The sequence below is a fragment of the Sinocyclocheilus grahami genome, unplaced genomic scaffold (assembly GCF_001515645.1).
Source record: "Sinocyclocheilus grahami isolate Dianchi unplaced genomic scaffold, SAMN03320097.WGS_v1.1 scaffold620.1, whole genome shotgun sequence".
Taxonomy (NCBI): domain Eukaryota; kingdom Metazoa; phylum Chordata; class Actinopteri; order Cypriniformes; family Cyprinidae; genus Sinocyclocheilus; species Sinocyclocheilus grahami.
In genome coordinates this window covers 548977-562814 of record NW_015505799.1, presented here as the reverse complement: position 1 = coordinate 562814, position 13838 = coordinate 548977, and the positions used below count along the sequence as shown (strand labels likewise).

Sequence of the window (13838 nt, the reverse complement as noted above, 5' to 3'; positions counted from 1 at the left end):
ATTTGATCAAAATAAAGTAAAAACAGTAATAATGTGAACTATTCTTACAATTCAAAATAACTTAATAATATTCAACTATTATAACTCCAGTCTTCAGTGTCACATTATCATTCAGAAATCATATTAATTTGCTGATTTGCTGATCAAGAAACATTTCTTATTATTATCAATGTTGAGAACAGTCGTACTACTTAGTATTTTTCTTAAAAATTATAATTTTTAAGACTTTTTGATGAATAGAAAGTTAAAAAACAGCATTTACAATTTGAAACATTTTTTGGTGACAATATAAATTTTTTAACTGCTACTTTATCAATTTAATGCATTCTTGCTGAATAAAAGCATTTACTTCTTTCTTTCTCTCCGAAAAAAAAATGGACTGACCCCAAACTTTTTACCAGTAGTGTATTGATATATTATATATAGTATACTTTATATATAGTATACAATATAGTATACTTTTTTTAATGTATGTTTACTGTTAAAAATCTGTTTAATATTATGTAAACTCACATGCTTTGTATGCAGCACTGCTTCTGCAATGACTTTGTCTTTTGATTGATGGTATCTAGGCTGTGAGTGTGAAAAAATTTGATCAAAAGCCAAATAGCTATTTATACATTGTTTTAGAGTACTTTTGCAATACAGCAGTTACAGGTAATTTGACACTAATATAATAAAAGTTATTTAATAATAGCAAATAGATCTGAAAAAGAAGTGTTACCATTGGGATATTAGGAAATGCTCTGGAGGGTAACCTTGATCTTCAGTGTCCATGTTTAGGGTCACCAAACAGGTCAACTACTGCATTCAGATAAAATAAAGAGAAATAAAATAGTAACGAGGAGAGTTTGGGAAACCTATTTTTTGCTGTTTTAAACAAAAGGATGAACAAATATAGGGTCAAGTGTGTCACATTCATATACACATAAGGGCTCGCAAAATCGCTAGCCCGACATCCCGGGGCTATTGTGTTTTCCAGTCAGGCTACCAAAATGTATCAATGCCCTGCCTGACGGGCTATCTTGAATAGTGATATAAAAATCCCTTCCTTGATTCGCGTTGTTCACTGGCTTGTATGGGTGAAACGGATCATAGTTTATCATTTACTCATGTAACACATACCAATTTAAAAGGGTCATATGATGCGATTTCAAGTTTTCCTTTCTCTTTGGAGTGTTACACGGTGATTGTGCATAGATAAGATACCTGAAGTTGCAAAGACTAAAGTCTCAAAACCAAAGAGTTATTCTTTATCAAAGTTAAGACTCTGCCACGCCCCCCTAAAATGGCTCGTTCTAACACGCCCCCACATATCTACGTCACTATATGGAAATATTTGCACAATGCCGCCAAAATGTGCATGCAAAGAAAGAAGGCGTGGTTTCAGTAACCGCAGTTAGTGTTGAAGCAGACTTGAATAGACGCATACACGCAAAATTATCTCAAAATAACTATCTCGGCAAGTATTTTTATGCCTTTGAACGTAAACAGTGGAGAAAGAAATCGCACGTGCATCATTATATTGGATCCATGCATTCGGTCTTAAAGGGGCAGCAGCCTATAAATACCTGCTGTTTAAGCACCACCTGCTGTCAGAGAGTGACATTTGCATCTCATTCAGCCCGTCTGCTGTTTTTGTTTCATTCTGATTTTTTATGTAGTATCACAAAGCTAAAGTCAGACAATTTTTTTTTTTTTCAAATTTCAAAATTGTACAATTGAAATAACACCAATTAAATAACATGTATGCAGCATGTTTGTTAGGATCGTGATTAAAATACACAGGCAAAACCTTAGTTTACTTGCATGGATACATTTCTTTTATTTGTATTATTTATTTATTTGATTTGGTATTTGTTTTAAAATTTCAAGTTAGTGTATTGTTTGACATTTTAAATTTCACAAATTAATGTGCAGCCTTTTGGTCTGAGAAATAACAAAAGGACACATTTTTAAAATCTGTCTTACATCTAATTTTGTTAAAAAAGAAATTATGAGAAAATTGTATTGTGAAATCAGTATCGTGAATTATATCACATTGTGAGTTGAGTGAATCATTACATCCCTATATGCTACTAGTTTTTGCTGTGGTATCGAAGTAGTAAATTGTTATTAAAATAATGAGTGTTACTTAAATAATAAAGAACCATATTTTTTTTGCTCATTTGAACAATGATCCGATCTGTGACTCAAAATGTGATATGATAATGTAATATAATCCGAACCGTGAGATTTGTGATCCGTTGCACCCCTACTCTCTTGACTTGTTATTTGAATAAAAAATACAATATCTTTTATTCGGGGTAGTTAAATTCATTTTTGGGCTACCAAAATCTGAAGAATGCCTGCCCTGAAGGGCTACCAGGGATTTAGAAATTTTGCGAGCCCTGCACATACACAATTTCCCTTACATGTAATGCGCTACTTTGAGACTTTACAGAAACTTAATAACACACAATTTAATTTTGAATTGTTTCTTTAAGGTGAAAAAGTAAAATAAGCGTTCAAGTTCAAGCATTTCAGCTAATTTCATTAAAATGCTGATTTCACAAAACTTATACAGTTGTTTCCTTCTAAATAATATTCAAAATCTATTCCATTTGCATGAAATATGACTGACAGTCCCACAAGTACATCAAAAATGCTTTAGGAAAACCACATCTCATTCTCAGAGCTTTGAGACATTTTACACAGACTGAATGTTAAATCCCTCACTTTTCACACTGCAGAACACAGGCAGATGCTAATTCCTTTTTTAATCACTTCAAGTTAATTGCATACAGTTTTTAATCAACCAAAATAGAACAGTTCTCTTTACAAAAGCGTACAATTCAGTGGGACAGTGATTTTGTATTCATGGTTTGAAACCACACTTATGAAACAATACTCCATATACAGTGGGTACGGAAAGTATTCAGACCCCCTTAAATTTTTCACTCTTTGTTATATTGCAGTCATTTGCTAAAATCATTTAAGTTAATTTTTTTTCCTCATTAATGTACACACAGCACCCCATATTGACAGAAAAACACAGAATTGTTGACATTTTTGCAGATTTATTAAAAAAGAAAAACTGAAATATCACATGGTCCTAAGTATTCAGACCCTTTGCTCAGTATTTAGTAGAAGCACCCTTTTGATCGAATACAGCCATGAGTCTTTTTGGGAAAGACCCAACAAGTAAATGTAAACAATTCTGTGTTTTTCTGTCAATATGGGGTGCTGTGTGTACATTAATGAGGAAAAAAATGAACTTAAATGATTTTAGCAAATGGCTGCAATATAACAAAGAGTGAAAAATTTAAGCGGGTCTGAATACTTTCCGTACCCACTGTATTTTTCACACAAGAAATTAATGTTTTATCAATGATATAGGCCTAATATCTCATGAAACGTTTATAAAGGAGTTTGTGTCATGTGTTGTTAATATACTGCATATAACACTTTCCCAGACAATCTAATATTAAACTAATGTTGTCAGTGTTGTTTAAATCTTCTAAAGTGTGTACACACTGTATGATTTATATTAGTCCTTACTCCTTTACAATTGCTGCTGGTCAGACTGTACCAACATGTTTGTGACACGTTTGGTGTCAGTGAGCTGTATTTACATGTAGATTTGAAATGGTGACTAGCAGACAAAAACAATCTCTAGCATTAATTTTGATCATGGCTTGTATTAAAAAGAAAATATGGGGGAAAAAAGATATGTGTGGAGCAAGTGGTTTGTTGTTGTCACTCTAATCGTGTCATCAGGTTCTGCTCTTAAGGAATAGCTCACCCAAAAATTCAACTTCTGTCATCATTTACTCACCCTCAAGTTGTTCCAAACCTGTATGAGTTTCTTTCTTGTGGAAAAAATACTATGGAAGTCAAACTGTTTAGTTACTAACGTTCAATAGAAGAAAGAAATTCATACAGATTTGGAACAACTTGAGGGTAAGTAAAGGATGACAGGATTATAATTTTTGCTGAACTATCCCATTAATGGTTCTTGATCTGACAGTTATAAATTGTTTTGTGCCTCAAAACTTCTGAGACTGGCAAAATTTCATCATAAAATTTGAACACAATGGTCATTAATACGCTGTCGGTGAATATGTCAAACTAGCAATCAAAGACTACAGATTTTGAATCAAAAGAATCTTTTAGGAGTCACAAATTTTTTCTCAGACAGCCAAATCATGTCCGAAATCATTCAGTGTGCACCCAGCATAAAGTGTGCGAAAATCAAATTAAATATTAAGCAAATATTAAGAATTATGCTAGAATTATAAACTGACAGTTCTTTTATTTTAGATATTTTATATTTAAAACTACATATACTTAAAGTCAATATGAAACCTAATTTGTAATCCATTTACTTCAGCAATGAGGGACAAACATGATATTCAGTGAGTTAAAAAAAAAAATGTAGGGTAGGACATGATTTTATCCAGACTGGACACTGAAAAAGTTTTGACATTTAAATGATAGATTATGAAGGCAAACTTTATGTGTGCAACACGCACCAAAGAATTCAGCACAAAAAGACCAGGAACATAGTAAGTATGCAACTACTGTTCATTTCGATTTTATGCTGACTTTCAAAGCATGACAACTTTTAGAATAATCATGGCAAATAAAAGGACAAAATGTCAGAATTAACTTTTACATATACCCTGTATATACCCTGCATTCATAAATACTTACAAGCGTTACAAGGATGTTGGAAAATAATGTCTGTAGGAATTAGCTGAACAATATAAATTTCAGAATGGCAAGTCGAGCTCTGAGAAATCCAATTCACCGTTCCTTGTTGCTTTCAAACTGACCCTGCATCTTTACACATTCCAATAAACTGACACTCAGTTATAGATTTTACCTTGTTATCTTCCCTCATCTCAGAAAAGATCTGTGAATTCAACATGACGCATCCGACTGTTGCCTACTCATCACCCTAGAGCTTTACTTCGAATGAGCTCATCCTCTCCCACGAATCTGCACTATAGTCATATTTCTAGACCTAGAGTTTACAAGACCCATTGACTCATCCTTAATGACTATAGTGTTTCCTGACAGGTTCTGTCTGTCCTGCATCATGATCTTGATATTATTCTGAGTACTGAGAGGCTCTAAATTTAGCAGTTGACTTGATTTTTTGCTACCTGTCCTAGCAGCTGCCACTTTATACATGTACTTTCTATTAAGCCTCTAGAGAAAGCATCTGCTAAGGAAATACACCTGAACAGGCTATTTTTAATATGAAAGCAATGGTAATGCAGTTTAATATGAGCATGACAATAAGCAATATTTATATGTTGCACACAGCTGACTTTAAATTTGACGTAAATAGCCAATCAATTCAAAAAGTTTTAGCCGGCAACATTTCAGTGTCTTTCATGAATGTTTGTGGGCGTTTCTCAGACATTTTATAAAAACAAGATGCCCAGTCATCCAGCTTTATTTTTAAATAAAACCATTGTCATTTTGAATCATCATGTAGGAGTCTTTTTTAGGAGTTTCTTGTCAGGGGTTTGAGAGAATATTCAGAAGTCTCTCTCAATTGCAAATGTCATGTGTGTGTGTTTATTATGCAATCTATCCATACATTGATTCTGACCAAATACACTGAATAGACATTGCACCCAAATGCTAGTTGGTGAAAAATGTCAAACTCCCTCTGGAGAAAAAAAATCAAACTGTCTATTTCTCTCTCACACACAAACAGTTGTTCTATAGGTCAATATTGATCTGAAGCTTGGTGTGAAGCTTGTAGGTGGAAAACTGGAAATCCTTAAAGGGGTCATATGATGCTCTTTTAAAGATCATTATTTTGTGTATTTGGTGTAACAGAATATGTTGACATGCTTTAATGTTCAAAAAACACATTATTTTTCAAATACTGTACATTATTGTAGGTCCTCTATGCCCCGCCTCTCTCAAACGCTTCGTTTTCTACAAAGTCCCTCCTTCCGACAAGCACAGTCTGCTCTGATTGGCCAGCTGACCCAGTGCATTGTGATTGGCCGAACACCACAAGAACGCGTCGGAAATGTAACGCCCCTTACCATAATCGCCAGCTTCATCTTTCAAAATAAATGTAAATAATGTCATTAGTTTTACCATCAGTTCAAGCCCGAAAGGGGAACAGACACAGTAATGATGCAGTACACAAGCCGAGGTTAAGACAGCTGACTCCACTTTGATGTGACGCTGCCCTCTCTCTCTCTCTCTCTCTCTCACACACACACACACACACACACACACACACACATGCACGCGCGCGCAAATTTAAAGATTCCTAAATGCATAAATGCATGGAAGGCCAAATAAAGTGCTTTTGCTTTCGCCTAGAAACACACAGCGTCTCCCTGACATGACTGCATCAACACTAACTGCGGTTACTGAAACCACGCCTTCTTTCTTTGCGTGCACATTTGGGCGCATTATGCAAATATTCCCACATAGTGACCTAGATATGTGGGGGCGTGTTAGAACGAGCCGTTTTAGGGGGGCGTGGCAGAGTCTTAACTTTGATAAAGAATATCTCTTTGCAACTTCAGGGATCTTATCTATGCACAATCAGCTTGTAACACTCCAAGAGAAAGGAAAACTTGAAATCGCATCATATGACCCCTTTAAAGGTGGACATGTTATGTAAAAAATGGGTGAGCCACTTAGGTTTTAGCATGTTCTGTATAGGTATGAACTGAAAAATTAAATCAGCACGCTTTCAAAGTTTTATAGAAAAAGCACAATGCTGGAATGGAAAAACAACAATGTTGCACCATGTTGGATGGAAAACAACATATATACCCTATTGAAAAATTTAAATAATTTTAGTATACTAAACTGGTATGCTTAAAGTTTGCTCAATTGGAACATCTAATTTTGCACTTAATGCACTTTAATTGTGTGGAAGTAGTGATGAAGTCGACCTAAAGAGGTAATGAAGTATATTTGATTGTGGTGAAAATTCTGTCATTAATTACTCCCCCTCAAGCCGTTCCAAACCCGTAAGTCCTTCGTTCATCTTCAGAACACAAATTAAGATTTTTTTTAGGGCTGCACGATAAATCGCATGCGATATTCAGTGAACAACAGCTCTGTGTAGTTAATGCTGCTCATTGTGAAAGCCCACAGGTGATGGAGATTTACCACTGATTACAGAACCGGCTTTTCTGACAAGATGCGCGTTAAATATCGCATGCGATTTATCGTCCAGCCCTAATATTTTTTATGAAATCCAAAAGCTTTCTGACCCTGCATAGACAGCAATGCAACTGAAATCTTTCTAGGCCCAGAAATGTAGTAAGGACATTGGTAAAACTGTCCATGACTGTACTCTCGATAATGGTGGAGGATGCTTACTTGGAGAAGAATTGTTGAATAAAATCCTTATTTTTGTTTTCTTTGCACAGAAAATGTATTCTCATAGCTTCATAAAATTACTGTTGAACCACTGATGTCACATGGACTTTTTTTACCGATGTCCTTACTACGTTTCTGGGTCTGGGAACATTTCAGTTGCTTTGCTGTCTATGCACGGTCAGACTCAGAAAGCTCTCAGATTTCATCAAAAATATCTTAAAGGGGTCATATGATGTGTTTATGCGGTTTAAAGTAAAAAAAAACATTATTTTCCACATACTGTACATTCTTGTTTCTCCTCTATGCCCCGCCTTTTTGAAACGTGTCGATTTTTACAAAACTCATCGGTCTGAAAAAGCGAGGTGTGCTGTGATTGGCCAGCTATCCAGTGCGTTGTGATTGGCCGAATACCTCAAGCATGAGACGGAAATGTTACGCCCCTCACATACTGTTGATGCCGTGTCCTGGCCGGAGCGACGAGACAAAAACATTAAAACCCATTACAAACGAGGCATTTGTTGCATCCAGTGGGGACATAATTACTGATTATAATGACTTATACTGTATTTTTACGCGTTGCGTTGCATTGCATCGTGCCGCGTAAACATAAAACCCTGTCTGCATTTGTGATCAGAGAAATGACAAACAGCACGTGCTACTCCACACTGCCCAAAACTCGCGTTTGAATCATCAGTGGCAAATGATAAAAGAAAACGTACTTACATGAGTCAGAACTGCCGGCATTTTAGTCTAACGTTACTCTCCCAGGATCAGTAAACAGTCCTCCATAAAATGTGCCGGCGATCCACAGCACTAAGTTGATGTATTTCCTCAGCGACCAGCACAGATCAGCTCTAGGCATGACGAAGCGGATATCGTCCTCTTTTTGAAGACCAACCAAAGTAGTTCCGCTTTCACAACGAAGCACACAGCGTCTTCAGGACATGGCGGCAGCGGCAACAATACTACAGCGAGAATAAAAGTTACGCCTTCTTTCTTTGCGTGAACATTTGGGCAGCGTTATGCAAATCTTCCCACATAGTGACGTAGGTATGTGGGGGTGTGTTGGAACGAGCCATTTTAGGTAGGCGTGGCTGACTCTTAACTTTTATAAAGAATATCTCTTTGGATTTGAGACTTTAGTCTTTGCAACTTTACAGATCTTCTTTATGCACCAAGAGCTTGTAACACTTCAAAGAGAAAGGAAAAAATGAAATCGCATCATATCACCCCTTTAATTTGTGTTCCGAACATTAACGAAGGTCTTGCAGGTTTGGAATAACATGAGGGTGAGTAATTAATGACAGAATCTTCATTTTTGGGTCAACTATCCTTTTAACAGATTTGAAGTATAGGCTACTTAGTATGAAATACATGTATTTTAAATATATTAAATTTTTACTAGGGTATTGTGTCACAAAATGAATTGCCACACTGAAAAAACATACTATAATAATCTTTGTTTTATTTACAACTTAAATATTTTTTTCATTCTCAAGACACTTTCAAGACAAAACATTTCCTCAAGACATTTCTTCCATAGACAACAAAATTACTTTTTTTATGCTGGCTGTAACTGCCTGTCAAGCTCCAAAAATGACAAATAAAAACCAAGAAAGTACCATACAAGTATTCTGTGCAAGTAGGACTTTTTTGGAATATTTTCCAAGTTTTCTGAAGCCATATAACAGAACAGACCAAAATTTGTTTGTTATAAACTGGAAATGGAAACAATATTCTTGCCTTGCCACTGTCATCTTCATAATATTCTCAACATTCTTCATAATATCTACTTTTGTTTTCCACATATATGCAAGAAATAACATGCAAGTTGCCAAATCAAATAATAATATAATCAAATTTATATGTACAACTCTTTTAATATTTATTTCCACACTGGACGTCCTGATGTAAATTTTATAAACCCTGATGTTAAAACTTGTCTACATAAATGTACATAATCAGTTTTGAGTTTCACACAAATTCAAGTGTATTAAATGTAATTTAGAGAATAATGTGCAAGAGTACGTGTGGGTTTGTCTGTATCTGTAAGGAGTTGAAAAATAATATACTGTATCCATATAAATAATATATGTATCCAACTTAATTTTAAACAAAGATTTTAGGTTAAAATGTATATTTGCAAAAAGTAAAGTGCATATTTTAGGTGCAATCACTGCAATACACGTGTGCGTGTGCATGCAATATTCAAATAACTATGGCACTTTACTGAATGACTGGCAATACCAGCTGTTATTTGTGCACACAAACAAACACAGCTAAACCATTACTCAATCAATCAAACTGCCCAAATTTTCATGCTTCATTACCACAAATATCAATGAGGCAGAAAACAGTGTGTGTGTCCACAGGGAGAAATCACTTCACACAGCTTTGATGGAGATTATTGGTGAAATAGGATTATTTGGCCAACACTTCAGTAATTATTATGCAAATGTTTGCATCTGTAGGTGCCAGAGCTGTTTCAAATCAGTTTGTGCAACAGCATTGATGTTTCCCTTAGCACATTGTGTTAAACATTCAAGCCATAATACAATGTAAACACACCTAGTTATAGAGAATTGTAAGTATGCATGAGAAAGTGAGTGATTGAGTTTGTGTTTTCAGTGTTTTAACAGATGCTTGGATAAAATGGAGCTTAATCACACATAATTCCTGTAAAGCAAAGGTCTTATCTTAATACTGTGTATTCTCTCTCTCTCTCTATCACACACACACATAGGTCCTCATAGTTTAGGCTGTTTGACTGGATGGTTTCAGCTTATCCTAATATAATCCAGTTATACACAGGAGGTCTGACACAGGCAGACATTACTGGGCTTTGAATTCTAATACATTATGACTACTGTAAATGATCAGATTCTGCCCATAATGTGTTGTAATGAAGTGGCAGGTTTTTGTAACAACAAAGACATCAAAAGCCAGTTAGAACAAACCCCTTCAATTCATTATCTTTAGGTAATTAGTAATATCTTATCTATATTCTTTTCCATTTATGATTTGAAAAAGGTTACAGAAGCCTCATAAAAGTGGTTCTTATGACTATATTCCAAGATTTCTGAAATCAATACCAACATGTAAAAGTTATTTACTGATAATCTTTCCCTCCAGTGGACAATTATAACCAGTAATCGGGGCCAAATAATTAAGTACTGAAACTGAACTTGAGAAGCGAATCAGTCAAATTCATGAACACATAAGTTAGAGCAGTTGTATGAACTAGATTAAATGTTTAATTGAAAAGATGGCAAATTTTAGGATTTTTTTAAAAATAACAAATACAATTAATAAATTATTTGAAAATCAAATTTTAAAATGTGATTAAAATAAACAAATAAATAGTCCAGTATAGTACTGAGTACAAAATAATAATGTAACAATGAAATATTTTCCAAATTATATTTTACACATATTTATAATATTAGTTTTTCACTGTGTAAATTGGGTTTTTATACATGAATATATCAGTCCTTTGAATTTTAGGATGGGGATCCCTTGCATGAGGATTATCATAACTGGGGGTCCATGGCACCTAAAAGCCCTGAATTAAACTACATTATGATGCTTCTATGGTGCCTTTTAATAGTTGTTTGCTGTTTACAAGGTCCAGTTCATTGTACTGGCATGAAAAACGGAAAATAAAGCAACAGAAGGTCTCTTGTAAGTGCCACAGAAAAAAAAGACAAAGCCACATTCATTAAAGAGTAAACTATAGAAATTTCCCACACCAATTTTTTTGGTTGAACTACTCTTTTAAGAAGAAATTGATGGTATTTTAATGACTTTTTATCCAGCAACCTACACGCGCGTCAAAAGCAACTGAGATTGCCCTGCTTATTAATTTTAGAAGCTGGATGAGAGAGCAGATAATATTCACACAAACTTCCAGAGACTTGTCATTATAATACAATATAACAAAGTAAACAGCTTCTTTCTTCTACCCACCTGTCTCACCCTGAGTCCCCGCAGCGTGTGTTGTTGTGGCTTTGGTTTTTTCAAACTCGACGCGCGCGCTGCGTGCGCTCCGCTCCGCTCTCTTCTCAGCGACGCTCGACTAGCACTTCCGTGTTGGCGAGTCCCGACGTCACGCGGAATGTGAAGCAGGAAACGCGGATGTGTTGCGCTTAATCTGCATCTACAGGTATTCGCAAACAACTCTCTTTCTTTCTTCACTTTATTAATTCTTATCAACACAAGACACCGTAGCGCCATTTTTGATCATGTGTTTTTATAGCCGTCAGTTTAAGCTCTGAAGGGTTCTGATCGGATTCGCTTAATTCGTATTTGTGTGTGTGTGTGTGTGTGTGTGTGTGTGTGTGTGTGTGTGTGTGATCCAGACGTGTTCCGATCCATATGTCAAACCCAAACCCCCTTTCAAGCTGATCTGATCCAAACGCAGTGCATCGGACGCGGGTCGGACGGAACCGAGTGGAGGAATGCCTACCGGTAAGAACCCGAGCCCGAGACGGTCACAGCCTCAACCCTCTGTCATTAACTTAAGACGGGTTATGGTGCAAATGTTGTGCTGCAGTGTGTATGTGAGAATGAGTCAAGTGTCATTAGCCTACTGGGGTTCTGCTGATCTCAGCTCTTCCCTGCTGCTTCTTCATTAACAGAAAAGCACAAAAAGTACTATGGTATTACATTGTTTTGGTATTCCTTCAAGTACCCTAAATAACTAGGTACATGAATATGCTAATCATCCAGTAGTATCATGGTATTCCCAGAGTTCCCATGGTTGGGATTAGGGTGATTAGGGTGACCATACGTGCCATTTTTCCAGGACACGTGTCCTGGCCAGGATTTCCATATTGCCTAAAATATCTAGGTTTTGGCTTTGTTTGCGTGTGCAGACCGATTGGTGTATGACATCAAAATACCATACAGACGGTTCCTTATGCTTTCAAAATGCTCTCGAGGTATTTTTATGTCATACACTGATCGGTCTGCACACGCAAACAAAGCCAAAACCTAGATATTTTTTACTCAATATAGAAATCCTGTCCAGGACGCGTCCTGGGAAGATGGCACGTATGGTCACCCTACCCGTGATCCCATGCAGGGCAATGAGTCAGGTCAGACTCTGTTGAGGTGTTGGCACTGATGCCATAGACCTTGACAGCAGGTGGCACTGGCATGTGATTTAGTGTCAGCATAAAATCCTACTCAGCAGGGTCCAAGATGGACAACTTATGTAATGCATTTGGATGTTCCTGAAGAGCTTATGAAAGACTTCTGTGCTTCATTCGCCAGTGTTATTTTAGTATTACTGAGATTCTGTTGTAGTTTTTATTAATATTTTGAATTAGTTTTTGTCACTTTCTGTTTTTATTTAATTTTCAGTTATTTTAGTATATCAAGTTAAACTAAACTGAATAAAAATTGAATAAAAAAAAAGTTTCCTTGGCAAATAGCTGAAATAATTGTATGTGTGTGTATGTGTGTGCACTGGTTTGGGTGGTTTATGAGGACACAAATTTGTATAGGCAAATGACATGGGTATGACACAGGTATTACAATATGAAGGTGGTTTATGAGGACACAAATTTGTATAGGCAAATGACATGGGTATGACACAGGTATTACAATATGAAGGTGGTTTATGAGGACACTACTTGTGTCCCCGTAATTCAAAAGGCTTAAAAAACATATTAATGGTGTTATTTTGAAAATCTAAAACTGCACAAAGTTTTCTGTGAGGGGTAGGTTTAGGTGTAGGGTTGGTGTAATGGAAATGACAGTTTGTACAGTATAAAAACCATTACACTGATGGAGAGTCCCCATAAACCACCAATACCAATGTGCGTGTGTGTGTGTATGTGTATGTGTATGTATATTAGATATATATATATATGACTAAATGTAAATATATACAGTATCTCACAGAAGTGAGTACACCCCTCACATTTTTGTAAATATTTTATTATAAGTAAATATTTTATTATAAATTATTATTCATCATGTGACAACACTGAAGAAATGACACTTTGCTACAATGTAAAGTAGTGAGTATACAGCTTGTAAATTTGCTGTCCCCTCAAAATAACTCAACACACAGCCATTAATGTCTAAACCGCTGGCCACAAAAGTGAGTACACCCCTAAGTGAAAATGTCCAAATTGGGCCCAATTAGCCATTTTCTCTCCCCGGTGTCATGTGACTCATTAGGTCTCAGGTGTGAATGTGGAGCAGGTGTGTTAAATTTGGTGTTATCGCTCTCACTCTCTCATACTGGTCACTGGAAGTTCAACATGGCAAAGAACACTGAGGATCTGAAAAAAAGAATTGTTGCTCTACATAAAGATGGCGTAGGCTATAAGAAGATTGCCAAGACCCTGAAACTGAGCTGCAGCACGGTGGCCAAGACCATACAGCGGTTTAACAGGACAGGTTCCACTCAGAACAGGCCTCGCCATGGTTGACCAAAGAAGTTGAGTGCACGTGCTCAGCGTCATATCCAG

The 13838-nt window shown here is 36.1% G+C and overlaps 1 protein-coding gene across 1 annotated transcript in view; it reads left to right on the top strand.

Moving 5' to 3' along the window:
* Positions 1 to 11196: 11196 nt before the first annotated feature.
* The window catches only part of LOC107557794 (protein EFR3 homolog A-like), a 43840-nt gene continuing 41198 nt past the window's right edge, over positions 11197 to 13838 (top strand). The window contains exons 1-2 of the mRNA XM_016241333.1: positions 11197 to 11518; positions 11715 to 11823. Coding sequence (XP_016096819.1) covers positions 11814 to 11823 — 10 coding nt within the window. The 5' untranslated portion in view covers positions 11197 to 11518; positions 11715 to 11813. The remainder of the gene's footprint in view (positions 11519 to 11714; positions 11824 to 13838) is intronic.